The 27,005-nt window shown below is 45.3% G+C and overlaps 2 protein-coding genes across 15 annotated transcripts in view; both read right to left on the minus strand.

Annotated features, from left to right (window-relative positions):
* DLEC1 (DLEC1 cilia and flagella associated protein) overlaps positions 1-18,470 on the minus strand; it is a 66,616-nt gene extending 48,146 nt beyond the window's left edge. For 12 of the 14 annotated variants that reach the window (XR_009350845.1, XR_009350844.1, XR_009350846.1 and 9 more), the window contains exons 1-6: positions 18,061-18,470; positions 17,010-17,160; positions 4,170-4,280; positions 2,594-2,781; positions 2,168-2,373; positions 1,085-1,163 (exon numbers count right to left, since the gene is read on the minus strand). Coding sequence is in view for 11 of the 14 variants with exons in the window: in XM_059162082.1 (XP_059018065.1) it covers positions 1,085-1,163; positions 2,168-2,373; positions 2,594-2,781; positions 4,170-4,280; positions 17,010-17,160; positions 18,061-18,459 (1,134 nt within the window). In the remaining 3 variants the exon portion in view is untranslated. Of the gene's footprint in view, positions 1-1,084; positions 1,164-2,167; positions 2,374-2,593; positions 2,782-4,169; positions 4,281-5,682; positions 5,814-17,009; positions 17,161-18,060 lie in introns of those variants that run through there. The other 2 variants (XM_059162078.1, XM_059162086.1) reach the window with 2 other exon arrangements.
* Positions 18,471-25,012: 6,542 nt separating this feature from the next.
* Positions 25,013-26,911, minus strand: LOC131824371 (heterogeneous nuclear ribonucleoprotein F). The gene has a single exon (XM_059162095.1). It carries the CDS (start codon positions 26,400-26,402, stop codon positions 25,158-25,160), a length of 1,245 nt encoding a protein of 414 aa, XP_059018078.1. The 5' UTR covers positions 26,403-26,911; the 3' UTR covers positions 25,013-25,157.
* Between the last annotated feature and the right edge of the window lie 94 nt (positions 26,912-27,005).

Genomic DNA, 27,005 nt, shown 5'->3' on the forward strand with positions numbered 1-27,005 from the left:
ATATCCAAATGGCTGATAGACACATGAAAATGTGCGTAGTGAGTGATCTCTGATACCTTTCATAATGGTCAGAATGAAAAAGACTGAGTCTTGGTGAAGATGAAGAACCAGAAATCTCACACACTGTGCACAGCAGCATAAACAGTCTCTTTGGAGGAAAAAACTAGCAGAGGGTAGAAGAGTTATTACCCACTAAAGGAGAAAAAAGAGATATTTACCCAAATGCAATGTTTGAATTCTGATTCAAGTAAACCAAATGTAAACTGACTCTTTTTTAACAAATGAAGGAAAATCAAACATGGATTGCTATTAGTTAATACTAATCAATATTAATTAATGTTAATATTCCTGAATATGGTCATTTTTTTAAACGATTTTTATTTATTTATTTGTCAGCAAGAGAGTGAGCACAAGCAGGGGGAGCAGCAGGCAGACGGAGAAGCTGATTCCCTGCCAAGCAAGGGGCCTGATGCAGGGCTCAATGGCAAGACCCTGGGATCACGACCTGAGCCAAAGGCAGATGCTTAACCGACTGAGCCACCCAGGCATCCTGACAATGGTTATTTTGTAAAAGTGCTTACCGGTTAGAAATATAGACTGAAGTACTAACTAAAGAACGACCCTACCTCTAGGCTTTTCCTTCAAACACTTCCAGTGTACGCACGTGTACACGGACACACACACAAAGTTGTGGGAGTGATATGTGAAGCCAGATTCGCAGGAAGAAGATAATTACTGAAGGTGGGTAATGGGCACACAAGGGTTTATTACTGTCTTTTCTCTAATTTTGTATATGGCTTTAATTCCATGAATGACTTCAAAACGTAAGGAAGCTGGGGTGCCTGGGTGGCTCAGTGGGTTAAAGCCTCTGCCTTCGGCTTAGATCATGATCCCAGGGACCTGGGATTGAGCCCCGCATCGGGCTCTCTGCTTGGCAGGGAGCCTGCTTCCTCCTCTCTCTCTCTCTGCCTGCCTCTCTGCCTGCTTGTGATCTCTGTCTGTCAAATAAATAAAATCTTAAAAAAAAAAAAAAAAAAGTAAAGATGATGATGAAATGGGAGCTGGAAAGAAATAAGACTTTTACCTCATAAACTGGCCCAATTTCATAATCTGTGAAAAATCCAACTGATGGTTTAGCTAGAAACACTGGAGTATCAGCACAACTGTGGGAGGGCACAAGAGGGAAGAAAGGCTGTTAGTTTTACCCATTGGATTTGTGCAAAATAAATACACCCAAACTGCCAAAAATAATCATAGTATGTCATTTACTGGGTTTTGTTCCTGTTGTTAAAGCAGATTATGGGATAATTTTACTGGATGATAGAATCTTCATGAAGATATGTGCAGCTACTGTGGTTCATTTTTGACATGTGTGTAGTAAGCTATCCTAACTGGGTTTTTAAATATAGGTGCTATGTTTCTTGGCATAGAAGAGTCCAATTTTTCTTAATAAAAATGATGTCATTTGACTAATAAATGTTAAGAGTTTGAAGTCCCGGGGCGCCTGGGTGGCTCAGCGGGTTAAAGCCTTTGCCTTTGGCTCAGGTCATGATCCCAGGGTCCTGGGATCGAGCCCCTCGTCGGGCTCTCTCCTCTGCAGGGAGTCTGCTTCCTCCTCTCTCTCTGCCTGCCTATTTGCCTACTTGTGATTTCTGTCTGTCAAATAATAAGTAAATAAATAAATAATCTTGAAAAATAAAAAAGAGTTTGAAGTCCCCTGAAACTATGAATCCATGAAGCTATTCATTCCCTTGACAAGGACAATTAATGAAATAAGCCAAAGGCCCTCTCTGAAAGAAAATCACAATTTATATGTATTATTTGCAATTAAACAAATTTTAAATATTTTTATTTTTAGGGTCCTATTCCGAGACACGTGACTGCAAGGGAAGAGCATGGCTATAGACCGAGACTCTTCACATGAACACAGGGGAGCGACACTAACCGCCAATCCCTCAACAACACTGGCAGGTCAGGAAAGCACAAACCCAGGTCTCTGGCGGCTGTCCAAAGGCCAGGTCTGTGGGGAGCCCTGAAGCCTTGCTCTGCTCAGATACTGACATCCCATCCTCCAGCCCCCGCAAAAGTTCAGACCAGATCCAGGACCTTCTGGGTTTACTCGCATGGGTCCCACCTCCTGACAAATCCAAGTCCGGGAAAGACCCACCTCTGCTCCAAATCTCCCACCAGGAGTGGCTTCTTCGGAGGAAAGAGAAGAGACTTGCCTCCATAGGGAGTGTTAGGAGGGAAAAACCGAGGGTTTTTTAGGAAGTGGTTCCGACTCTCCATTCTGGCAAGCAGCAGTCGCTCCAGTTCTCTCTGGGGCACGTGTAAGTGGCTCATCCACGTTTTATTCTTGGGTGGACCTGCCTTCTTTGAAACACACAAAAAATAGAGTCTGTGACAGGCCGGGGGACTGACTGTGACCACTGACACTGGGCCAACTCCGTGACCCAATGGTAATCCGTGCCAACTCTCCTCCCTATTTCTCTGTGGACCCACAATGTCCTGTGTCATCGGGAACTCCTTCCACTCATCGCCTCCCTGTGCCCACTGCCCACACACACCACATTGCATGGACTTCCACTCCAACCTTAATGGCCTTGCGATTGGCCTTTGAACACAAGTCCCCCGTCAGGCTGTCCACGGTGTAGTCTAATTCGTCTTCAGACTTAGTCAGCATCTTGCAGGAAGCCTCAAGCTTCTTAATCAGGTTCTTCTTGGGGACAGAGCGCTTCTCACAACTGAATGTGAGTTTTGAACATCCGGGCATGAAGATGCCTATGGCACCAAGGAATCAAACTGAGCTACCACCGATGAAGGGGTCGTTTCTAAGAAGACTACATAAAACCACCAAAGTCACAGTTGATACCTTTTCCTCAACTTTCACATTTACTACACTAGACATAACTGCTCTGTAGCATATAACTTACTCCTGTAACTTATTCTCTGTACTTGAGTCTTAGGACTAGAGAGTTACGTATTTGTTTGATTGTCGAACGTGGTCAAAGAACATGAGTAAACTACTGTCTGTCTGTCTCTCACTCATGTACACATACCCCATATGAGAACTTGCTTTTTGAAAAGCTCATATGAGAAATCAAAGTTTGCATTAGCTTTTTACACCTCTAAGATCAACCCCAAAAGGTTAAAGGAGAACACCCATTGCTAGCAAGAACTGGTACCAGCACCAATACTAGATCACTCATAGCTAACAATGAAACTAGTACCAGTACAGTTACCTGGGAACTTCTCAATACATGTTAATTCTATCCTTACTTACCTGCATAGGACACTGAATTCCCAATTAACTTGGCAATATTAGGAGGTCTAATATCATGAAATGCTTACTTCTGCTCTTTCTCTCGGGCCACCTTCTCTACATGGCTCAGATTGTCAATGGAACTCGGTTCTCATGAGCATCCTCAATTCTCTGGATCCCAGTCTTCCCACCCCAAATGCCTTCTCAGTTCCAAAGCCTCAGAGGTCATCAGAGTCGCACTGACTGGGGTGCCTGGAGAGCTCATCCTCCAAGCCTGGCACCACTGGGCCATCCGGATATGTGGCCACAGGATCCATGGAGCAATGTCTCCCTATCCATAACACTGACTCTCCCAAAAGTCTACCTCCCTGCTTAAAACCACAACCCAGCTCCCACCATACTCACTCTCAGAATATCTTGCCTCCCGCATCCCAGAGAACTGGCCCAACACCACACACACAAATACACATCCTTCTCTGCCTCCCTACCCAGTCTTCCCACCAAACTCAAAGAAGGTAAAGCTGCTCTTTTCCTAGGTGCAGTATGGAAAAACCTCATGGTCCATGTTCTGACTCCAGCAGGAACTTGTTCCCTGATGTATCTGCCTTCAGTCCCTCCCTCCCTTGGCTTATTCAATTACTTTTTAAAACATTTTAATCTCTCTTGGTGTTGAGCAGCTGACAAGGGTGCAAATTCCACATGTAGGAGTTGAGACTTTTGCCTTGCGGGGGTTAGGAACCCAGAGAGGAAGGGGTATGCTTAGGGTGGACGTGCCCAAGAACCACTAACAAAAATTAAAAAGGGGGAAACATCAAGGAGGAAATGGCAGCAGAGATAGCCAGTGTGGTTGTGATCCTAACTTCCCCAGAATGAGAGCGCATGTCCCAGCAGAGGACAGAAGCCTTACCTTTGGGTGCAGAGCAAAATGGCACTATGTCACTGTAGTAATCGTCCGGGCTGATCAAATGGTGTTTCTGTAGCAACTCGCTGTCCACACACCATCTGAACATAGTCTTTGCTACATAGAAGAGAAGGACAGAGGTGTGTGAAGCCAGACTGACATTGAAGAACCTGTACTCCAAACTTCTTCATCCTCCAAATCTAAACCATCTCACAAAGTTCTTTCTAAGAATGCTGTGGTCATTTTGAGATTGCCGAAATTAATCAGCAAAAGCTGACCAGCCATTTCACAGAGGCCAACCATTAGGTAAGGCTGTGCTGTGGTATTATTTGAGCTAAAGTACTCAAGGAGAGGTCTATTAATAAAATGTAATTCAGGGAAGTATGGTAGATTGAAGAAATGGCCCCAATCTTTTACCCTTCTCTGTATCCATGCCCCTTGCCATATGACTCTGCAGCTCCTTTTACTAGAGACAGAGAGCACTTCTTCACCCTTGACTCTGGCCATGTGATGTGTTTTGGCCAATGAGATGCTGGCAGAGGTTTGCATGGCTGAGCCTTCTCTCTTGCACCTTTGCCGTCATCATGAGAAGAGCTTTCCTGCCCAAGAAGAGCTCCTGCTTCTTTATCTTGGATTCCAGCACGAATCCATGTGGAGCAGACTTGAGCCTAACTTGTGGCAAGGAGCCAAGTTCAGCTGGGCCCACGGCTTGAAGCTGGTCTAGCCAGCCAAGCCCAGGTAGATCAGCCAACCCCCAACAGACCCACTGACACATGAGACATAAGATCTCATTTAAAAGAGCCGGAAGTCAGTCATTAATATCCATGGCTGATGAGCCAAGAAAAAAACAATAGAGACATATTATTTAGAAGTATTCAGAAAATTAAAAATGGCCACCATTGGCAGATGGACTGAGACCGGGAGAGGTGCCATGGAGGACTTTTTCCAATGGTCTTAAAAAAAAAAAAAGATTTTATTTATTTATTTGTCAGAAAGAGAGAGAGTGAGTGCGTACAGGTGGAGCAGCAAGCAGAGGGAGAAACAGGCTCCCTGCTCAGCAGGGGGCCTGATGCGGAACTCAATCCCAGGACTCTGAAATCATGACCTGAGCTGAAGACAGACACTTAACTGAAGAACCCAGGCATCCCTAGACTTTGTTTTTTAAGGCACTTTTAGGTCCATAGAAAAATTGGGTGGACCAGAGACGTCTCATAGAGCTCCTGGCCCCATGCATGCACAGCTGCCCCCACCATCAGCATGCCCCACCAGACTGGTACATCTGTTCCAACCAATAAGCCAACACTGACACCCTGTTCTCATATGCAGTCCATAGTTTACATCACAGTTCTCTCTTGGTGTTGCAGATCCATGGGTTTGGATAAATTTATAATGATGTGCATGGGTGGAGGCTTTTTATATGTCACTAGAAGCTTTTCTAAACTATGTTTTTTTTTTAAAACCATGTATATTAACACTTGGATACAAATTAAGGAATAAATAAGATTAATGGAAGACTCACAAGTTTCCAGACTTTGTTGCTTGCTCCATTAACCAACATGGCCTTGCCCTTTGGAGGTTTCCAGTAACCCAGGGTGAGACAAGCGAAGAATACATGTTTTTCCCATGATATTTGTTAACTGAGGAATTTCAAGGTTTGGCTTAGTTCCTGTTGTAATCAGGGTTCAGCAAGGAAAACAGAAATCACTCTCTGCATGTCATATATAAAGAGGTTGGATGCAGGGGTCTATGGAATGGAAGCTTGAAGGTCAGGGAAACTATCACTACTGACTTTGGCCAGCAGCACTGAGGGAGGGGCTTCTCAAGAAGCTTTCTGGAAGGGATCCCTGGGTGGCTCAGTCAGTTAAGCTGCTGCCTTCAGCTCAGGTCATGATCCCAGAGTCCTGGGATCGAGTCCCGCATCAGGCTCCTTGCTTGGCGGGGTGCCTGCTTCTCTCTCTGCCTCTGCCTGCCACTCTGCCTACTTGTGCTCTCTCTCTGACAAATAAATAAATAAAATTAAAAAAAAAAAAAAAAGCTTTCTGGAAGCTGCTCAGTCATCTGCCTGTTACTACTGCTGGAGAATAGTGACCTCTCCTTCCAAAACTCACCAAGAGCCTTTCATGAGTGACCTAACATAGAACCATTGGGAAAAGCTGAATTCTGAGAAATGCCCGGACTCTCCTTTGCAATACAGAGACCATGGCAGGGGGTGGCAGGAATGCCAAGTTCTGTTCCAGCCCAGTTCCCAAGGACTCTGGTGATGGCCTATTTGAAATATCAAAAGATAAAACTTCTTGCCATGTGGGAAGATGTGGTCTCTGTCTTCTGATGCCATTCCCTCCACAGTCTTCCCCCAGGCTGTGGAGGGTTAGGTGTTATGTCTGCAGAAGCAGGGGGCAGACTGTATGTCAGCTCTTTGGAAAGTCTCTCTCCATGTCCGGCCTGGACTATGTGAGCCTTGGAACACCCCTCACTGGCCCCGTGAGCAGGCTCCTCCATCCAGGAAGAGTGGGCTTCCTGCAGCAACCCTATGCTACCACGCGTGGCTCTGTTCCACTCCCCAAGAGATAATGTGGACAATTTATCAGCAACGGAACGGAATGAAAGCACAAGATGTTCTGATCTTCCCCCTCTGTCTGAAGAATTTACATATGTTTTCGACTTTGTGACATTTGTATTAACAAACAGTTAAAGGTTGCCTCTGTACCTCAAATAAGAAAAGTTTCAGGGGAATGTCATCACCATCAATCATCTAAGGAATAAAGGAGATCCTGGGGTCACCTCACCCTCCTCCCCAAACCAGAAGCAGGAACCAGAGGGATGTCTGAGGAACTGGATCAAGATCTCTAATTCTGCTACTTTTGAAATAAAAGAGAGAAACATGGGGCACCTGGGTGGCTCAGTGGGTTAAAGCCTCTGCCTTCGGCTCAGGTCATGATTCCAGGGTCATGGGATTGAGCCCCACATGGGGCTTTCTGCTCCACAGGGAGCCTGCTTTCTCCTCTCTCTCTGCCTGCCTTTCTGCCTACTTGTGATCTCTGTCAAATAAATAAATAAAATCTTAAAAAAAAAAAAAAAGAGAGAGAGAGAGAGAGAGAGAGAGCGAGCGAGAGAAACATTACCAGCAGAAGGCTGAGAAACCAGCGCAGATAATGTCTGATTCTAACAATACTACCTTGGCAAAAAAAAAAAAAAAAGTCATCGAAAAACTCCCCTGACTGGGGTTTCTCAGTTCTCAGTGTTTTAGCTCATTTCATTTAAGAACAACCAAACAATTATTTCATCTCCCTTGATCTCTAGCCAATAGAATCCTAGGAACAGCATTGGACTCTCAGGACTCAGAGGACAGCAGGCAACCAATAATACCCCCCAAGAATCTGCTACCAACAATCTCTGCCAAATCCACAAGAGAGAAGCTATATGACTCTGCTCTGAAGGCCGGGGAACAGAAGGTACGGAACACACACCATCACTCAGTGTCTGCTGGGCTGAGCCTCAGAGGGGCAGGACTGACAGAGGTCATGGCCTCACGCCCAGAGCCACACCCTGCGGGAAGTCATCAACACCTGTGTGACACCCTGCCTGATCTGCTCCACGAGCCTTTCTCCTCCAAAAGGAAGGTCAGCTCTGACAGCAGACTCACTCAGGTCCAAATTCAGCTCCCAGCCCTTCTGAGTTGTGTGAGTTTAGGGAAGTCATTTGATCCATTCTCTCATAGTTCCTGCAGCTATAAAATGAAGAAGAAACCTACCTCACAGAGTTGTTGGAAGGGTTCCGTGGGATAACCTATACGAAACATCTTACATAGCATCTGGTCCCTAGTAGGACCCCATAAGCATAATGCCTTTCGAAGCCACGACATCCTCTACTTCTCCCTCTCTCTGGGCCAAAGATATGCTGTACCTTGAAAGTACAGCCCTCAGGGCACCTGAGTGGCTCAGTGGGTTAAAGCCTCTGCCTTCGGCTCAGATCATGATCTCGGGGTCCTGGGATCAAGACCCATATCGGGCTCCCCACTCAGCAAAGATCTGTTTCTCCCTCTCCCTCTGACCCTCCCCACCGCTTGTGCTCTCTCTCTCTCTCTCAAAGAAATAAAATCTTAAGAAAGAAAGAAAGAAAGAAAGAAAGAAAGAAAGAAAGAAAGGAAGAAATTGTTTCTGGGCATACAATATATAAAGATGCAATTCTATGACATGTGATTTTGTGACATCAACAACCTAACAGGGTGGAGATGGGTCTATAAAGAAGCAGAGTTTGTATGTTATTGAAGTTAAGCTGCTATAAATTCAAATTAGAGTGTTATAACTTTAAATTGTTAAATGTAATCCCTATGGTAATCACAAAGAAATGAGTTTATAAACACAAAAGAAATTAAAAAGGAATTTAAACACTTCACAGACACACACACACACAAACTGACCCAACACAAAAGAAGACAGTAATGTAGGAAATAAAAGACAAGAGCTATAAGGTATATAGAAAAAAATAACAAAATGACAGAAGTCCCTCCTTATCAATAAGTACTTTAAATGTAAAACTCCCCAGTCAAGACAGGCTAAAAGAATGGCTAAAAAGACAATGTTCTAATTAGATGCTGTTTATAATGAACTCACTTTAGATCCAAGACACAAATAGAATGTAAAGGAAAGCATGAAAAAAGATACTCCATGCAAATAGTAACCAAAAAGTAACGGATAGTATTCCATGCAAAAAGACCAAAAGGGGTGGCTATTCTAACAGACAAATCTTTAAAAATCAAAAGGTTCCAAGACACAAAGAAGGACATTATATATTAATAAAAGGTTCAGTGCAATAGTAAGATATAACAATTCTAAACATTTAGACTCTTAATGACAAGTCATCCAAATAATGAAGCAAAAACTGACAGAATTGAAGAGACAAATAGTTCTACAGTACTAGTTGGGGCCTTCAGTACCCCTTTTACAGTAATGGATAGAAAAAACAGACAGGGGGCGCCTGGGTGGCTCAGTGGGTTAAGCCGCTGCCTTCGGCTCAGGTCATGGTCTCAGGGTCCTGGGATCGAGTCCCGCATCGGGCTCTCTGCTTGGCAGGGAGCCTGCTTCCTCCTCTCTCTCTCTGCCTGCCTCTGTGCCTCTATGCCTACTTGTGATCTCTGTCAAATAAATAAATAAAATCTTTAAAAAAAAAAAAAAAAGAAAAAAAGAAAAAACAGACAGAAGATAAGTAAGGAAACAGAGGACTTGAAGACCACAATAGACCAAGTAGATCCAACAGACCCAGAACACTGCCCAACAGCAGCGTTAATGTTCTTCTCCAGTGCATATGGGACATTTTCCAGATCATAGGTAAGGCCACAAATCGAATCTCAGTAGATTTCAAAGAATAGATATCATACAAAGTATCCTCTTTGACAACAATGGGATGATGGATGAGTTAGAAATCAGCACCAGAAGGAAACTGGAAAATTCACTAAATTGTGGAAATTAAACAATATACTTCTATTTTATTATTTTTTTAAGATTTTATTTATTTATCCATGAGAGAGAGAGGCAGAGGCAGAGGGAGAAGCAGTCTCCCTGTAGAGCAGGGAGCCCAATATAGGACTCGATCCCAGGATCCTGGGATCATGACCTGAGCCAAAGGCAGACACTTAACTGACTGAGCCATCAGAGCCCTTTTAAACAATAACAATACACTTTTAAACAACTCAATAGCTCAAAGAAGAAATCACAGTGGAATTAGAAAGTACTCAGAGACAAATAATAAAAGTGAAAACATAACATACCAGAGCTTATAGGACATGGTAAAAGTGGTACTAAGGGGGAAAGTTACAGCTATCAACACATTTAAAAACAAGAAGCATCTCAAATCAGCAACCTAACTTGAGAACTTAAGAAACTAGAAAAACTAAATGCAAAGCTAGATAAAGGAAATAACAAAAGCTAGAGCACAAATAAATACAGAACAGAAAAACAACAGAGAAAATCAATGAACCTAAATGTTGGTTCTTCAGAAGAATCAACAAAATTGACAAAACTTTAACGAGATCAACTAAGAGAGAGAGAAGTACCAAATAACTAAAATCAGACATGAAAGTGGGGGTATTACCACTGATTCCACAGAAATAAAAAGGATTATAAGAGAGTACTAGGGATAATTCTATAGCAACAAATTGGATAACTTAGATAAAATGGACAAATTCCTAGAAACAGGACACCTACAAAGACAAAATCCCCCCAAAAACAGAAAATCTGTATTGACCTATAACTAGTAAGGAGGTTGAATCAGTAATTAAAAGTCTCCCCCCAAAAAATGTCCTGGACTTGGTGGTTTCACTGGTGAATTCCACCAAAATTTAAAGAACTAATACCAAATCTTCTTAAGTTAAAAAAAAAAAAATGGAGTTACTCATTCTGTAAGGTCAGCATTACCCCGATACCAAAGCCAGACAAAGACACTACATAAAAACTACAGACCAAAACCTCTTTTGAACCTCAGTGCAGAAGTCCTCAGCAAAATACCAGCAAATCGAATCCAGTAGCTTATTGAATGGATTATATACCATGACCAAGTGAGATCTATTCCCAGAAAGTAAGGGTAGCTCACCATAGGAAAATTGGTCAATGTAATACATCACATTAGTGGAATAAAGGAAAAAAAAATCATATGATCATCTCAACTGATGCAGAAATAACATTAAACAAAATTCAATACCCTTTCATGATCAGAACACTAAAAAAGCTAGGACTCGGAGGAAACGACCTTAACATAATAAAAGCCACAGATAGAAAACCAGTAGCAAACATCAGTCAATGATAATACACCGAAAGCTTTTCCTCTAAGATCAGAAACAAGGCAAGGATGCCTGCTTTCACTATTTCTAATCAGCATAATGCTAAAAGTTCTAACTAGAGCAATTTGGCAAGAAAGAAAAAGGAATCCAAATTGGAAAGGAAGAAGTAAATTTATGTGTTTACAGGTGATATGATCTTAAATTTAGAAAACTCTAAGGTCCCACAAAAACAAAACAAAACAGAACAAAATAAAAACTGTTAGGATAAATGAATTCAGCAAAATAGCAGAACACAAAGTCAACATGTAAAATTCAGTTGCATTTCTACCCATTAAGAATGAACAATCTGGGGCGCCTGGGTGGCTCAGTGGGTTAAGCCACTGCCTTCGGCTCAGGTCATGATCTCAGGGTCCTGGGATCGAGTCCCGCATCGGGCTCTCTGCTCAGCAGGGAGCCTGCTTCCCTCTCTCTCTCTCTCTGCCTGCCTCTCCATCTACTTGTGATTTCTCTCTGTCAAATAAATAAATAAAATCTTAAAAAAAAAAAAAAAAGAAGAATGAACAATCTGGAAAGGAAATTATGGAAACAATTCCATTTAAAATAGCATCAAAAAGAATAAAATACTTAAAAGTTAACTAAAGGGTTAAATACTTTTATAATGAAAAGTACAAAGAATATTAAAGATAATATTAAAGATGACATAAATGGAAGCACATTCCATGCTCATGGATTGGAAGAACTAGTACTAAAATGACAGTACTATCCAAAGTGATCTACAGATTCAATGCAATCCCTATCAAAATGATGTTCCCTGCAGAAATAGAAAAACCCATTCTAAAGTTCATATGGAATCTCAAGGGATCCCTGATAGCCAAAACACTCTTGAAAAAGAATGAACAGGGGCGCCTGGGTGGCTCAGTGGGTTAAAGCCTCTGCTTTCGGCTCAGGTCATGATCCCAGGGTCCTGGGATAGAGCCCCACATCGGGCTCTCTGCTCAGCAGGGAGCCTGCTTCCTCCTCTCTCTCTGTCTGCCTCTCTGCCTACTTGTGATCTCTGTCTGTCAAATAAATAAATAAATCTTTAAAAAAAAAAAAAAAAGAAAAAGAATGAACAAGGGGTGCCTGAGTGGCTCAGTGGATTAAGCCTCTGCTTAATCCAGGTCATGATCTCAGGGTCCTGGGATCAAGCCCAACATCAGGCTCTCTGCTCAGTGGGGAGCCTGCTTCTCCCTCCCTCTCTCTGCCTGCCTCTCTGCCCGCTTGTGATCTCTCTCTCTCTGCCAAATAAATAAAAAAATAAAAATCTTTTAAAAAATGAACAAAACTAGAGGATTCACAATTTCTAATTTAAAAACTTACTGCAAAGCTGTGGTATTATTATCAAAATAATATGGTACTGGCATAAAGATAGACATAGAAACAAATGGAATAGAATAAAAGCCCAGAAATAAACCCTTACATATGTGATCAAATGATTTTTTAAGGATTTTTTTCTTAAGATTTTACTTATTTATTTGACAGACAGAGATCACAAGTAGGCAGAGAGGCAGGCAGAGAGAGAGGGAGAAGCAGGCTCCCCGCTGAGCACAGAGCCCTATGTGGGGTTCGATTCCAGGACTCCTGAGATCATGACCTGAGCCAAAGGCAGAGGTTTAACCCATTGAGCCACCCAGGTGCCCCTGGTCAAATGATTTTTGACAAGGATGCCAAGACCATTCAATGAGGACAGAACAGTCTTTTCAACAAATGATGCTGAGGAAAGTAGATCTCCTCATGCAAAAGAAGGAAGTTGGACCTTCTAACACCATTTAAAACACATCAAAGTTAGTAAAAAACCTTTGTTTTTCTGACTTATTGCACTTAGCATTATACCCTCTAGGTCTATCCATGTTGTTGCAAATGGCAAGATCCATATTTTTTTATGGTTGAGTAAGATTCCATCATATATATGTACCACATCTTCTTTATCCACTCATCTATTGATGGACACTTGGGCGCTTCTGTATCTTGGCTGTTGTAAACAATGCTACAATAAACATTTGATTTAACTCATATGTGGAAATTCAGAAACAAAACAAATGAACAAAGAAGAAAAGACAAATAAAAAAACAGACTCTTAAATACAGAGAAGAAACTGCTGGTTGCCCAAAGGGAGGTGGGTGGGGGTGGTGAGTGAAATGAAGGGGATTAAGGGTAGGTGAGTCACTGCGTCTTAGTCTGACTTCATGCCAAAGGGAGTTAAAGTAATTTCATCACTTCTAACTCCTGAGCTTAGTGAAGCACCTATGGTGTTACTCAACAGGAAGCCATTTGCAACTTGGGATAGATATTTTGCTGTGTGGAACCATCTTAAGTACTGCAGTGTTTCTTAGCTTCCCTGACCCATGGAGTACTAAAAGCCAAGAACACAACGCACTGGCTATTAGGTTGCATAGCAACTGGCATAGCAAAGATACTTCCAAACATTTCTACTTGCCCCCTAGGAGGACAGCACTGCCCCAAGGTTAGAACTGCTGAAGGTGCTCTCATGTTAAGTATGTCCTTCCCAAAAAACTCAAACCCCTATCTTTCCTGATTTGGATGGTGTGACAGCCACTGCAAGAGTATATATATATTCCACTTTGACTAAAAGACCTCTTACTTACTAGCTGGGTGACCTTGAACAAGGCAGTGAAACTTGTGGAGTCTCAGTTTCATCTGTAAGATAGGGAGGACGCTTTCTTTTTTTTTTTTTTTTTAAAGATTTCATTTATTTATTTGACAGACAGAGATCACAAGTAGGCAGAGAGGCAGGCAGAGAGAGAGAGGGGGAAGCAGGCTCCCTATCGATAGAACAGAGAGCCCAAGTGGGGCCCGATCCCAGGACCCCGGGATCATGACCTGAGCCGAAGGCAGAGGCTTCAACCCACTGAGCCACCCAGGCGCCCCAGGGAGGACGCTTTCTTAGCTCAGAGCAGTAAAGCTCTGGTGCAGAAGCCAGTGTTCCTTCCTGAGCTTCCCTCGGCTCCTTTTGTGGCTCCTCTTCCTTTCCTTGTGGCTCGGAGAACATGGAGAGATCACTGCCTAATTTACCTGCCACAAGGTTAAGGAACAAGGATGTGTAAAGAAATGAAGTCAGTGGGGAGAGGCTGAGTCCAGCTTTAGCATAATTATCTTGGCTGACGCAATGGCAACGTAGGTGCTAGTCCACAGGCAGGATACGTAGGTGGTTTTTCAATTTTGTAATGGAGAATTCTCTTCACACTGGCGCTTAACACCATTTGCTTTTACTGAACACAAAATATAGGTCTTGGCTATTTTGGAATATCTTTTTTTTTTTTTTAAGACTTTATTTATTTATTTGACAGACAGAGATCACAAGTAGGCAGAGAGGCAGGCAGAGAGAAGGGGGGGGGCGGGAAGCAGGTTCCCTGAGGAGCAGAGAACCTGATGTGGGACTCGATCCCAGGACCCTGGGAATCATGACCTGAGCCGAAGGCAGAGGCTTTAACCCACTGAGCCACCCAGGTGCCCCACACAGACAACCTTTAAAAAAATGATTAAAAATGGGTTTGAAAGGATATTTCTCCAAAGAAGATATACAAATGGCCATAAGTCCATGAAAAGGTGCTCAATGTCACTAATTAGGAGGGAAATGCCAATTAAAGTACAGTAAGATACCAACTCACAGTAAGATATCCCCTCACACTCGTTTGAAGAGCTACTATCAAAAACAAAAACTAGGGCACCTGGGTGGCTCAGTGGGTTAAGCCGCTGCCTTCGGCTCAGGTCATGATCTCAGAGTCCTGGGATTGAGTCCCGCATCGGGCTCTCTGCTCAGCAGGGAGCCTGCTTCCTCATCTCTCTCTCTCTCTGCCTGCCTCTCTGCCTACTTGTGATCTCTCTCTGTCAAATAAATAAATAAAATCTTAAAAAAAAAACCACACACATCGGGCGCCTGGGTGGCTCAGTGGGGTAAGCCGCTGCCTTCGGCTCAGGTCATGATCTCAGGGACCTGGGATCAAGGCCCGCATCGGGCTCTCTGCTCAGCAGGGAGCCTGCTTCCCTCTCTCTCTCTGCCTTCTTCTCCATCTACTTGTGATTTCTCTCTGTCAAATAAATAAATAAAATCTTTAAAAAAAAAAAAAAAAAAAAAAAAAAAAAAAAAAAAACCACACACACACACACAAAACCCCAAAAGCTAACAGGTGTTGGCAAGGATGGGGAAAAATGGAAATCTTGGTGTGTTCTCAGTGGGAATGTGAAAATGATTCAGTAGCTGTGGGAAACAGTATGGTGGGTCCTCAAAAAAAATTACAAATAGAACTGCCATGTGAAACAGCAATTCTCCCCTGGGGTATACCCCCAGAAGAATCGAAAGCAGGGTCTTAAAGAGATATCTGAACACCCCTGTTCAGAGCAACATTATTCATGATAGCCAAAATGTGGAAGCAACCCAAGTGACCATTAGTGGATGAATGGATTAGCAAAATGTGTATAGATATACAACAGAATACTGTTCTGTCTTTAAAAGGAAGGAAATTCTGACACAGGCTACGACACGGGTGAACTTTGAAGACACCAAGCTAAACGAAATAAGCCAGTCACAAAAGACAAATACTGTATGACTCTACTTATATGAGGTACTTAGAGCAGTCTAAATTGTAAAGGCAGGGGCACCTGGGTGGCTTAGTTGGCTAAGCATCTGCCTCCGGCTCATGTCATGATCTTCAGGGACCTGGGATCAAGCCCCGCATCAGGCTCTCTGCTCATTAGGAGTCTGCTTCTACCTCTGCTTCTCCATCTGCTCCTTCTTGTGCTCTATCTCAAGTGAATAAAAAAAATCTTAAAAAAATAAATTGGAAAGACGGAAAGCAGAATGGTGGCTGCCAGGGGCTGGGGTAAGGGGAATAGGAAGGTATTGTTTAATGGGTACAGGGTTTTAGTTTTGCAAAATGAAAAGAGTTCTGGGGATGGAGAATGATGATGTTCATACAACATTATGCATGTGCTTAGGACCACTGAACTGTCCACTTAAAAATAGGTAAGATGGTAAATCTTATGCATATTTAGACACAATAAAAATTCTTGGGAGAGAAATACAACTGCCAAAACATGAAAGACAATTAGACAATTATGGAATGAAAAGTCACCAGAATAAAAGCCACAGCATAAGGAATGAGGTCACTCTGAGAAACAAACTGGGGGTTTTGGAGGGGTGGGGATGGGAGGATGGGTGAGCCTAGTGGTGGGTATTAAGGAGGGCATGTATTGCATGGAGCACTGGCTGTGGTGCGTAAACACTGAAAAAATAAAATTAAATTTAAAAAAAAAGGAATGCAGTCAATGACATTGTGATAGTGAGGTCTGGGGCAGATGGTGCCCACACATGTGGTGAGATGGCATAATGTCTAAACTTGTCAAATCACTAGATTTTGCACATGAAACTAACGAAACACTGTGTATCAACTGTGCTCAAATAAAAAAGAAATATTTTGAGAGGTTGAGAGAGCAAGAGAAGGGGCAGAGGGGGAGAAAGAGAAAGAGATGGAGAGAGAATTTCAAGCACAGAACTTGACACAGTACTCAATCCCACAACTCTGAGATCATGACCTGAGCCAAAATCAAGAGTCAGACCCTTAACTGACTGAGCCACCCTGGTGCCTCAGAAAAGAAATTTTTTTTAAAGAACACAAAAGACAAGAAAAGACCGAAAAATTCTTCCAAACTAAAGACTCTAAATATGGGTCTTGACAATCACATGCAACATGAATTCCTAGACACAGTCCTGGACCAGAGAAGAGAAAGAACCACTGTGGGATAGCTGGTGAAAATCGGAACGCAATCTGCGAATTGGAGGTTAGTGTTTCACAAACGCTGAGTTCTAGGCTGGAATGGCTGTATGCCGGTTACATAGGAGAGTCCCCATTTTGAAGGCATGCATGTTCGAGTGCTTTGTGGTAATGAAACATCACACCTACAATTTGATCTCCAAACGATCAGAAAACTAAAGAGCGGACCACGGAGCAAACACTAATATAGTACCAGCTGGGGAACCAGGTGAAGGGCATTTGGGAGTTCATTCTACACACCTGGAGGCATCTTGACGAAGGTATCAAGGACATGCACTTCGGCCATTTGCGAGATCCGTTCGTTCTCTGCAAGAGTTCGTGCACGGGCCTGAATGATGTGTCTCTCCAACATTTCAGCTTCATCCAGTCGCTGCTTATAGACCTCCCGAATCTGGCAGGTAGACCAACAAATGCACAGAAATATGCGGAGACCGCAGAGCTTTACTCATCCTCCGCATCCCCCCTCCATTCCCGGAGTATCCGGGCTTCCTGCAGAGCGCAGAAGAGCTGTTACACAACTATGAAGACCATCTGGTCCAACATAACAGATGTGAAAACTGGGACGCACAGAGGAAAATGGGTTAAAACTTTCATAGTAAAGTCGGGTACAGAACCGAGCCTGAAACTCCCCCTCCTGCCTTCACAGCTGCCTCCCAAACTCTGAAGGAGCAAACACAAGTTACACCAACTCTTGTAGACGGGGCGTGCCACACAGATGCCTACTTCACCTGAGACTCCCTTTCAGGGACTCCTCAGCAGTGTGGGTAGCAGTCAGACGCAGCAGAGAGGATCCAAGTCAGCTGCTTTGCTCCTCGTACAGATGAGGAGGCAGCTGCCTTCCACAGACAAAGCAGGCTTTCTCAGATCTGGGCATGAATGCCTAGGCACAATTGTGGTTTGGGATACAAAGACAGGCACCCCAAAAGGCAAGTGACTTTTGGCCTTATCATCTCCAGGGAACAACTATTTGGCTATCTGCCCCAGTCCTTTTATTTATATATGCAATATTTCGTGTGTGTATGCATGTAGAGAAATGAAGATGGAGGTGCCACAGACATATAACTTATGTGCGTATTTATGGGAACGTGCGGTTAGAGTGCCCTTCCACTAGGCTGTCGAACACGATCCCCTGTGCCTGGCACCCCGCAGGTGCTGGCACTTTTTCAGCGGCTGAGTCCTGCGGGGCCCTGCATTTCTAGGGCCGCGCCCTGGGTTCCCCGGCACTGTCCGCGGACGCGACACCACTGGTGAGCACGGGCAGGGGGCGCGCGGGGCTCGGGGGCCGCCTTACCCGCTGCAGCTCGTCCACGAACTCCTCGTGGCGCGCATCCTCGCTGCCGCGGGCCTTGATCAAGCGCGCGCACAGGTCCTCGCCGATCACCTCGTTAGTGTACAAGTTGCGGAAGACGCTGGTGAGCAAGTGCGAGATGTCCTGGGTGCGCAGTGAGGTGGGGCGCAGACTCAGCAGCTGCGGCTCGGAGAGCGGCTGGAGCGTGAAGGGCCCCACGGGGCGGGCCCGGCCCCCGACGCCGTAGTGAGAAGCCTCGGAGTGGGTTAAGGAGGACAGCCGGGTCGACTCGCTGAGGCCGCGGACCCCGGCCGCTGGCGAGGTTGGCGTCCACTTGGCGCCCTGGAATGTATAGGACCCCGACTCTGCAGACAGCCGGCCTCTGGCTCTTCCCGTCTCCATGGCAACTGAGACGCCGCTAACTCCTTGCCGCCTTCCGCTTCCGGCTGCGCGCCTTCCGCTTTGCCTCCCTCTGCGAGGGTTAGGGGGGGTGTCTTGGGTGTTGTCGTGGTGGTAAATATTCACATCTTTTGCATCGACCTTGTTAAAGGGAGCTTAGTGTGGGGCACCAGTGGAGAATGGTTCATTGGCACAGCCAGGCCAGGCTGGTTGCAAACCTGGCTCCTAACCACCTCTCTCCATCCTCTGCTCTCTAATTTGTTAAGCAATTATACACTCATTTAATATTTATTGTATAAAGATTCTGTTTCAGGTTTGTGCTGGGAGCTGAAGGTAGCAAAGGAAGTAAGATGTTGCTTCTGCCCTCAGTCGTGTGTGTGTGTGTGTGTGTGTGTGTGTGTGTATGAGAGAGACAGACAGACAGATAGACAGATAGACCAGGAAACCAGGGTGGTGAACAGGGAGGGAACTGGAAAACAATGGTAGTTTGATAGTTTAGTGGGTTAAGCCCAAGGTGGCAATAAAGGTTGGTTGTCAGGGAACCACAAAGCACAGGAACTTAATCAGAGGGAGCATGAACAGTGGCTTTTTGGACAAAGTGAAGACCAGACAGAGATTTTTTTTTTAAATGTCCATCATTAGTCATCAAGGAAATTAAAGTGGAAATTAAAACCACAGTGCGATAACACTACACACTTAGTAGAATGTCAAAAATTTAACTAAATAAATAAATGTACCAGAGGAGTGCTGGTCATGATGTGGAGAAACTCCAGTTGTCGCATTGCCATGGGAATACAAACTGGTACAGCAGCTCTGGAAAAGGGTTTGGCAGTTTCTTAGGAATGTTTCACATATAGCAGGCCCCCTTCTAGGTATTTTCCCAAGGGAAATGAAAACTTACGTGCACACAAAACTCTGTGCCCAAATGTTTATGATGGCTTTATTAATCATCACCAAAATCTGGAAAAAACCCAAATGTCCTATCCACTGGCTAAAAGATAAATTGTGGTACATCTATACTACAGATGATCTCAGCAATTAAGAGGAAACAGGAATGTTGATACACAGCAGAGATGAATATCAAATGCGTTATGCTGGTAGAAGAAACCATTCTCAAAAGGCTAGATACATAATGGTTCCATTTTTAGGACATTCTGGAAAATGCAAGATAAAAAACAGATTGGGGCGTGGGGGGTTCCTGGGTGTCTGGATCCGGTAAGCTTTGGACTCTTGGTCTTAGCTCAGGGTCATGAGTTCAAGCCCCATGTTGGGCCCCAGGCCCAGACCAACAAAAACAAAACAGAAAACAGATCAGTGGTTGCCAGGAGCTGGTCATGGAAGCTAGTATTGGCTCCAAAGGAGCCTGAGGAAATGTCCTGGGGTGAGAGAATTGTTCTTTATTGTGGTGGTGGTTGCACAACTGTATGAATTTGTCAAACCCCACAGGACCATAAAGGATAAATTTTGCTGCATACAAATTATACACCCGTTTTTTAAACCGTGGGAAGAAAAAAGAAAAAAAAATGAGTAGGATTAAGCCAGGAGAGGAGAAAAAAGGGCATTCCGGGCAGAGGGAAACCATTGTTTCAAAGTGGGATGAGAGCAGGTGCATTTGGAAAGAAATGAAGGAAGTTCAGGAAATGAACTTCAGAGTTTGAGCCGGAGGAATGAAGCTGGGAGGTGAGTGCCAGATCATAAGCAGGTCTGTAGGCTACAGTGGGGGATTTATTTATTTATTTATTTTTAAAGAATTTTTAAGATTTTATTTATATGACAGACAGAGATCACAAGTAGGCAGAGAGAGAGGAAAGGAAGCAGGCTCCCCGCTGAGCAGAGAGCCTGCTTCCCTTCCTCTCTCTCTGCCTGTTTCTCTGCCTACTTGTGATCTCTGTCTGTCAAATAAATGAATAAATAAAATCTAAAAAAGTATTAAAATAAAAAAAAATAAACTACTGAGTACAATTAGAAAGGTCATCAAGGATCTTCACCTGGGCATATCAGGGTCAGCTCTGTGTTTTACTAAAATCACTCTGGTTGCCATGAAAGAACAGACTGGAGGGAGGCAAGAGGTGTCAGGGTGACAAATTAGGAAACTAGGGATGGATTAGGAAAGTGCATCCATGCAGAAGTTAGGAAAGAGATGGATTAGGAGCTTGGGTTAGGGGGAGGAATTGATCAGAGACCTGTAAGACAGAGAAGTCACAAGACCTACTGATGGATAACAGAAGTAAGAGGAGCTCAGAATGAGGGTTCCTGGGTGGCTCAGTGGGTTAAAGCCTCTGCCTTCGGCTCAGGTCATGGTCCCAGGGTCCTGGGATTGAGCCCCACATCAGGCTCTCTGCTCAGTAGGGGACCTGCTTCCTCCTCTCTCTCTCTCTCTCTCTACCTACCCTTGATCTCTGTCAAACAAATAAATTTTTTAAATCTTTAAAAAAAAAAAAAAGAGGAGCTCAGAATGACTCCCAGATAGCCTGTGTGGGCAACCAGGGGAGGGATTACCTCCACTGAAATGGGAGAAAGGACCAGGCTTGTCCAGGCCAGCCACTTGACATCATGTGGGCTGGCATCACTGGCATACCACGGCTTCTGCTCACTGCTGATACAGCTAGCCGCTTTTTCCTCTTGGGGTGAGTCGGCTTGCCCTACAGATGAAACCCACTTCCTGAAATGAGCGCCAGGATGTTTGCCCACTGACCTGGGCCACTACTGCTTCCCTTGGCTTGCTCCCTCATCTGTCCTTTCCGGTAATTTTCCAGTCCTCAGAGAGGACTCTGCTCTGGCTTTTCCTGAGCTGCACCCTTCTCTACGGAGTGAGAAGACCAAAGAGTCATGCCCCGCCCCCACCCTTCCGGTACCTGGGACCTCAGAAAGATCTGCCCAGAAATCCTGAGCCCATTGACAGGTCCTGGGCAGGTCTCTGTTTTAAAGCCTTTCCCCCATTGCTGACCAGTGTGTGCACTAGGGAACTGCTGTGGTAGGAGGTGGAGGTGAACAGAACTAGGGCAAGCAGGCTGGTCTGTCCAGTCATCCACACATATGCAAGGCCCCCAGTCGTGCAGGAAGGAACTGTGGGTGGAAAGGGAAGCGGAACAGTCGGGGGGGGGGGGGGGCCCTCCGGTGCTCTAGTATTAGGAGTGGGCCAGCCCAGACTGGGTGGTCTTGTTGGTTAGGAGCAGTTCCTGTGGAGGCTCCCTGACACCCTTCCCTGTCTCAGGGACAGACAGGACAGTGGATTCTTACCCTCACTTTTGGCCTCTCCAACCTGCCTCCAGACAGCCTTGAGAAGATCATAGGGAATCTGCCCCAGCCTGGGAGATGGTTCCCCTTTTTCTGTGACTTCTCCTACCTTCTGGCTTCAGACCCCTCTGGTCTATCCAGGCTGAGGTCTCCAGCAGCCATCCAGTGCCTTCAGTGGCAACGGCTGCTCCTTGGTCCTGGTCATCCTAGGCTGCTGCCTCTTCCTCTTTTGCCTTGCTTTTCCATCTCCTCTGTGCTTCCCACCCCACCAAACCGATCTCCCTCTGCCACTGTTCTCTCTCTGCCTGACCAATTGGATCCATCCCCCATTCTGCCTCCAGCATTCGATTTCTATTTGCCCGTTGACTAACAGACCAAAGGTATGGTTCAAACTCTGCACCAGAACCAGAGGGCTCAAGCCACCTTTAGAACCACTCTCCAGCTTTTTCCTCCAGGCAGACCTCTTAGCATAGAGGGAATCCCTGGAGCTGACTTCTTCATTTGATGACCTGTTTTGCTGACCAGAACTTTTGTTTGTGTGTTTGTTTTTATTTATTTTTATTTTTAAGATTTTATTTATTTACTTGACAGAGATCACAAGTAGGCAGAGAGGCAGGTGGGGGATGGTGGCAGGCTCCCCGCTGAGCAGAGAGCCCGATGCGGGGCTGGTTTCCCAGGATCCTGAGATCATGACCTGAACGGAAGGCAGAGGCCCAACCCACTGAGCCACCCAGGCCCCCTGTGTGTTTATTTTTAAAACAGATGCAAGACAACCCACCATATGGAAATAAGGTTATTTAACCAGGAGCCCACTAATGAACTTCACCTTGTACAATATTTTTATATACAACATACAGATAAGATCACAGAATTAGATAATAGAATAATATCGTGGAATTAGAATTGCTTAGCCAAAGGGTATGTATTTATTAATATTTGAGATATTGCCAAATTGCGCTCCAGAAAGATTATGCCAGAGTAGATTCCCACCTGCATTCTGTGAGAGCATGTTGGACATTTTTTGTTTTTTAAGATTTTATTTATTTGAGAGAGAGAGAGGGCACAAGCAGGAGTGGGGCGGGGGTGGGGTGGAAGAGGGAGAAGCAGACTCCCCACTGAGCAGAGAGTCCCACATGGAGCTCGATTCCAGGATTCCAGGATCATGACCAGGTGCCACCCAGGTGTCCCATGATGGGCGTTTTTAACATGATTTCCGTTGTACCCCAAATTTTATTCCCAGCTCTCATCTCCCTCCAAAACCCCAGATTTGTATATCCATCATATACTGGACATCTTGCCTCTGTTATCTGAAGGCATCTCGAATTTCTATGCCACCATCTGCCTCACCCGAGTTACTACTGCGAGAGCATCCTCACTGAGCTCCCTGGTTCAGCCCTTGCCCCTCCCTGATGCTCCTTCTTCCTGCAGGCAGAGTGATTCTTTTTTTTCTAAGTGGGGAGGTTGTGGAGGGAGGTACAGAGGGAGACAGAGAATCTTAAACAGACTCCACGTCCAGTACAGAACCTGATGCAGGGCGTCGGCATGTCTTGTCCCCTCTGCCTGGCATCCTCTTCACCAGATATCTCCAAATGGCCCATTCTCTTGCCCACAAGTCTTTGCTCAAGTCTTTACTACAAGTCTTTGTCACTTTCCCTGTGAAATCCAACCTATCTAAAAATTGAACCCTCTCTGATTCCCGAATGCCTTTATCCTACACACCTTCTAATCTACCACACAATTCACTTCTCATGTTCATTATGGTGTCTCTTTCCTTCCCATTAGAAGTTAAGCTCCAGGGGCGCCTGGGTGGCTCAGTGGGCTAATGCCTCTGCCTTCAGCTCAGGTCATGATCCCAAGGTCCCGGGATGGAGCCCCACGTCAGGCTCTCCACTCCATGAGGAGCCTGCTTCCCTCTCTCTCTGCCTGCCTCTCTGCCTACTTGTGAGCTGTCAAATAAATAAATAAATAAAATCTTTAAAAAAAAAAAAAAAAGTCAAGCTCCAGAAGGGCAGGGGTTGGAGGTATATTTTGTTCACTGGTGATTCCCAAGTCTTCAGAATAGTGCCTAGCACGTAGTAGGTGCCCAATAAATATTTGTTGAACAAAGAAATAGCAGAGCAGTGTCTTCTTGGCTTCACAGATTTAAGTGTGCCTCTTCCCTCAGAGGAGGGTCTGAGGGCCAGTCTCCTGACTATTCCCCCACACCAAGCCCTAGACTCTGCCTCTGGGGTTGGATAGGGTGGAGGTGAGCACTGGAACTTAGTCTGTGTTCAAATAAATGTCACAGTTACATTCACAAGCAAATACACAATAAAATCCCACAAATGTCATTATGGAAAAGTAACCCCACGTCGTTCCATATCCTCCTGGGATAACCAGCGGGCCCAGACACCCTGCGGTCCATCCCAGTATCCAAGATCCCGGCACCATCGGGACTGGCATCCTGGTATGATCTGAGCATGCACACTTGCCACAGCTGCTTCCTTGGGAGAGGCCGCCTCTGCTTTCCCTACTGGTGCGTCTGGCTTTGGGTCCAGGACCCTCTGGGAGGGGATTCAGACGGGGTTGTCCAGCCCTGGTAAGCATCAGGGGCAGACCCTTAGACGGAGAGCCTGAGGCTGGGCTCTGTGACCACCAGGTGCAGCAGAGGAGACCAGGGAGGGGACCGCTGTGGAGACATCGGATGCCGGCGTAAGTCTATCCAGCAGTACTTGGTAGCCATCTGTGGTTTCAGTGGATTCTGAAGGCGACCGCAGCTCCTGACTATGGGGATCACAGAAATTAAAGGGTTTTCTCAAAGTGTCACAGCAGGAAAGGGCACCACAGATTTTTTTTTTTTTTTTCATTGTGAAAAAATCTTTATTTTAAGAAAAAAATTTAGTTAACAAAAAAATTTAACAAGTTTCACTTAGCAAAATACACCCAAAAGGAAATCACAGTACAAAGAAAGTTTTAAGTCAAGGCCTCACCAATTCCTACAGTATTAGTAATGTGTCTCAATTTTCAAAACTAACTTATTTTTTAAAAGCTTAAACTTAACCTAAAAGATTTTAAATGAAAATAAACTAGAATGAACAAACATGAGAAATGTTCCTCTTTGAATCAGGGATCTAGCACCTTGAGTTTTCCAAAAAAGCACGCCTCCCCAATGTGTTCACGGTGATGTGGTGTAAAAGATCCATTTAATGTACTTAAAACTACTTTAACTCAGATAACATCACTCTGAAGTACGCTACCAAAATGTTAATTGAGAAAAGCTGAAAATAGTTTTAGTTTACTCAATATCACATGCTAGAAGAAAGTTTGCATGAGAAAACACTGAAGAGGTAATTTTTTAATCCAGATTTCACAAACTCATGGTGCAAAATGGGTCCCACAGCTTCCTCAAGAGTAATAATTGCTTTTCACTGCTTGTTGGCTGCCTGTGAAAATTTGATTGCAATAACTCAAATGCTCCTACAAAACTAGTCATATCCACCCATGCTGTTCTGGCCTCCATAGCCAGCCCCGTAACAGCCGCTCACAGACTGGCTCTCGAGGCCACTGTAAGTAGACTGGGCCGACACCCCCATGCCTTGCATCATCTGGCTGCTATATGCCCCATTGCTGGCCCCAGTTGTGGAATTCAGGAAAAGTTCTATGTATCTGTGTTGCATGTTGGCCCGGTCTTTGGACATAGCTGCCACAGCTTCTTCATGAGTGGCAAACTCAACATCCGCTTCGCCCGTCACTCTTCCATCAGGGCCAATCTCAATATGGACTCTCACAGGGTTGAGTGGAGAGAAGAAGTTGTAAATGTCGTTCTCTGTGGCTTTGTATGGCAGCCCTCTCATGTGGACGCAGTGCCCAGTGGTACTCTGGACAGTGAACTCGCCGTCGCCGTATCTGTGGTCATACATGCCTGAGAGACAGTAACTGAGGTCTCTCCCAAACAGATCGGTGGTGAAGCCGTAGCCATCGCTGAGGCCGCTGTACTCCTCATAGCCCCCATAGCCTGCACTATATGCACCAGACCTCATCCTCTCCAGGCCTGCTTGCTTGACAATACCAATATACCTCCTGGCTGTGCCGGGGCGGTCATAGGGCCCCGGCCGCTGTACAGACATGAACTTCAGAGGGGGATCTGAGTATGACCTAACTTCTTCCTGACTGCTCTTAAACACTTCAATATACCTGTGCCCTATTCTCTCCTTGTGCTTCCCTAGGGCCTTCTCAGCTAACTCCTGTGAGGCAAACTGCACAAAGGCTTCCCCTGTAATCTTGCCCTCGGGGTCCACAGGCAAGGTGATCCCGTTTGGCACAATTTCCAACCCTGAGAAGAACTGAACAATTTCTTCCTTGGTGCATCCAAATGGGAGTCCTCGAAGCCGCACGAAGCCATCATTGGCGGTGTCGGCACTGTTTGGACCACTGTGCTTCAACACCCAATCCATCTCGGTTCTGTGGGACTTGAACACCTCAATGTACCGGTGTCCCATGCTTTCCCTGTCTTTTTTAAGGGCCATTTTTACATCATCTTCTGATTCAAGTTCAACAAAAGCCTCACCACTCTGCCTGCCTTCTCTAGTGTAGATGAAATGAACGCCTGCAGCCCCATCATGAATTGTGCAGTCAGAAAGGAAATTCTGCACATCCTCAACAGAGCAGGACCAGGGCAGGCCACGGAGCTTGACCACAAAGCCTTCACCTCCCTCGGGGCCCAGCATCATGGACACTTGAGAGGATAGACGTCAAACAAGCTTGGGTGCAGCTTTTTGTGGCTTAAAGAACCACCCGGGGAGGGGATGCCCACAGTCGGAGACACTCCTTGTAGGTAACGAACTGTCCGCTGAGGGGTGCAGGACTGATTTCTATTTTCATCAAACAAGCGCTGTTTAGAGCCAAAGGACCCCTAATTCCACCCGACGCTTAAAAACGCAGACGGCTCCGGGGAAAGTCCAGGTGCGTCTCCTTTTGTTATTAACCTGAAAATGAAACTCAAGCGGCTGTGGCCGAACGCCTCAGACGACGGCTCCAACTGCGTTCTGTAGCTCGCAGCCGCGCAGGCCGCCAGGGGCGCGTCTGAGCGATTTCGGCGGGAAGCACAGCGGCGGTCGCAGGCGCTGAGCTCCCCGGGCGGGGAAACGGGGACGAGGTGCCGGGGGCGCTCACTCGGCTTCTACCTGGCGGATGCGAAACCCTACGGTCCGCCAGGCCCCACAGGAAAAGGGGCCCCGGAGCGCCCCTTCGCGGGGCCTCGGCACCACAGATTTAAACAGCCCCTCATCCCCATCCCTGTGCCCTGGGACAGGGGCTCCAAAGACCAGGAGGGA

This window comes from Mustela lutreola, chromosome 2 (assembly GCF_030435805.1).
Source record: "Mustela lutreola isolate mMusLut2 chromosome 2, mMusLut2.pri, whole genome shotgun sequence".
Lineage (NCBI taxonomy): Eukaryota > Metazoa > Chordata > Mammalia > Carnivora > Mustelidae > Mustela > Mustela lutreola.

Excerpts from the sequence above, each read along its gene's own strand:
- LOC131824371 (XM_059162095.1), bottom strand. The coding sequence starts at position 26,402 with ATGATGCTGGGCCCCGAGGGAGGTGAAGGCTTTGTGGTCAAGCTCCGT.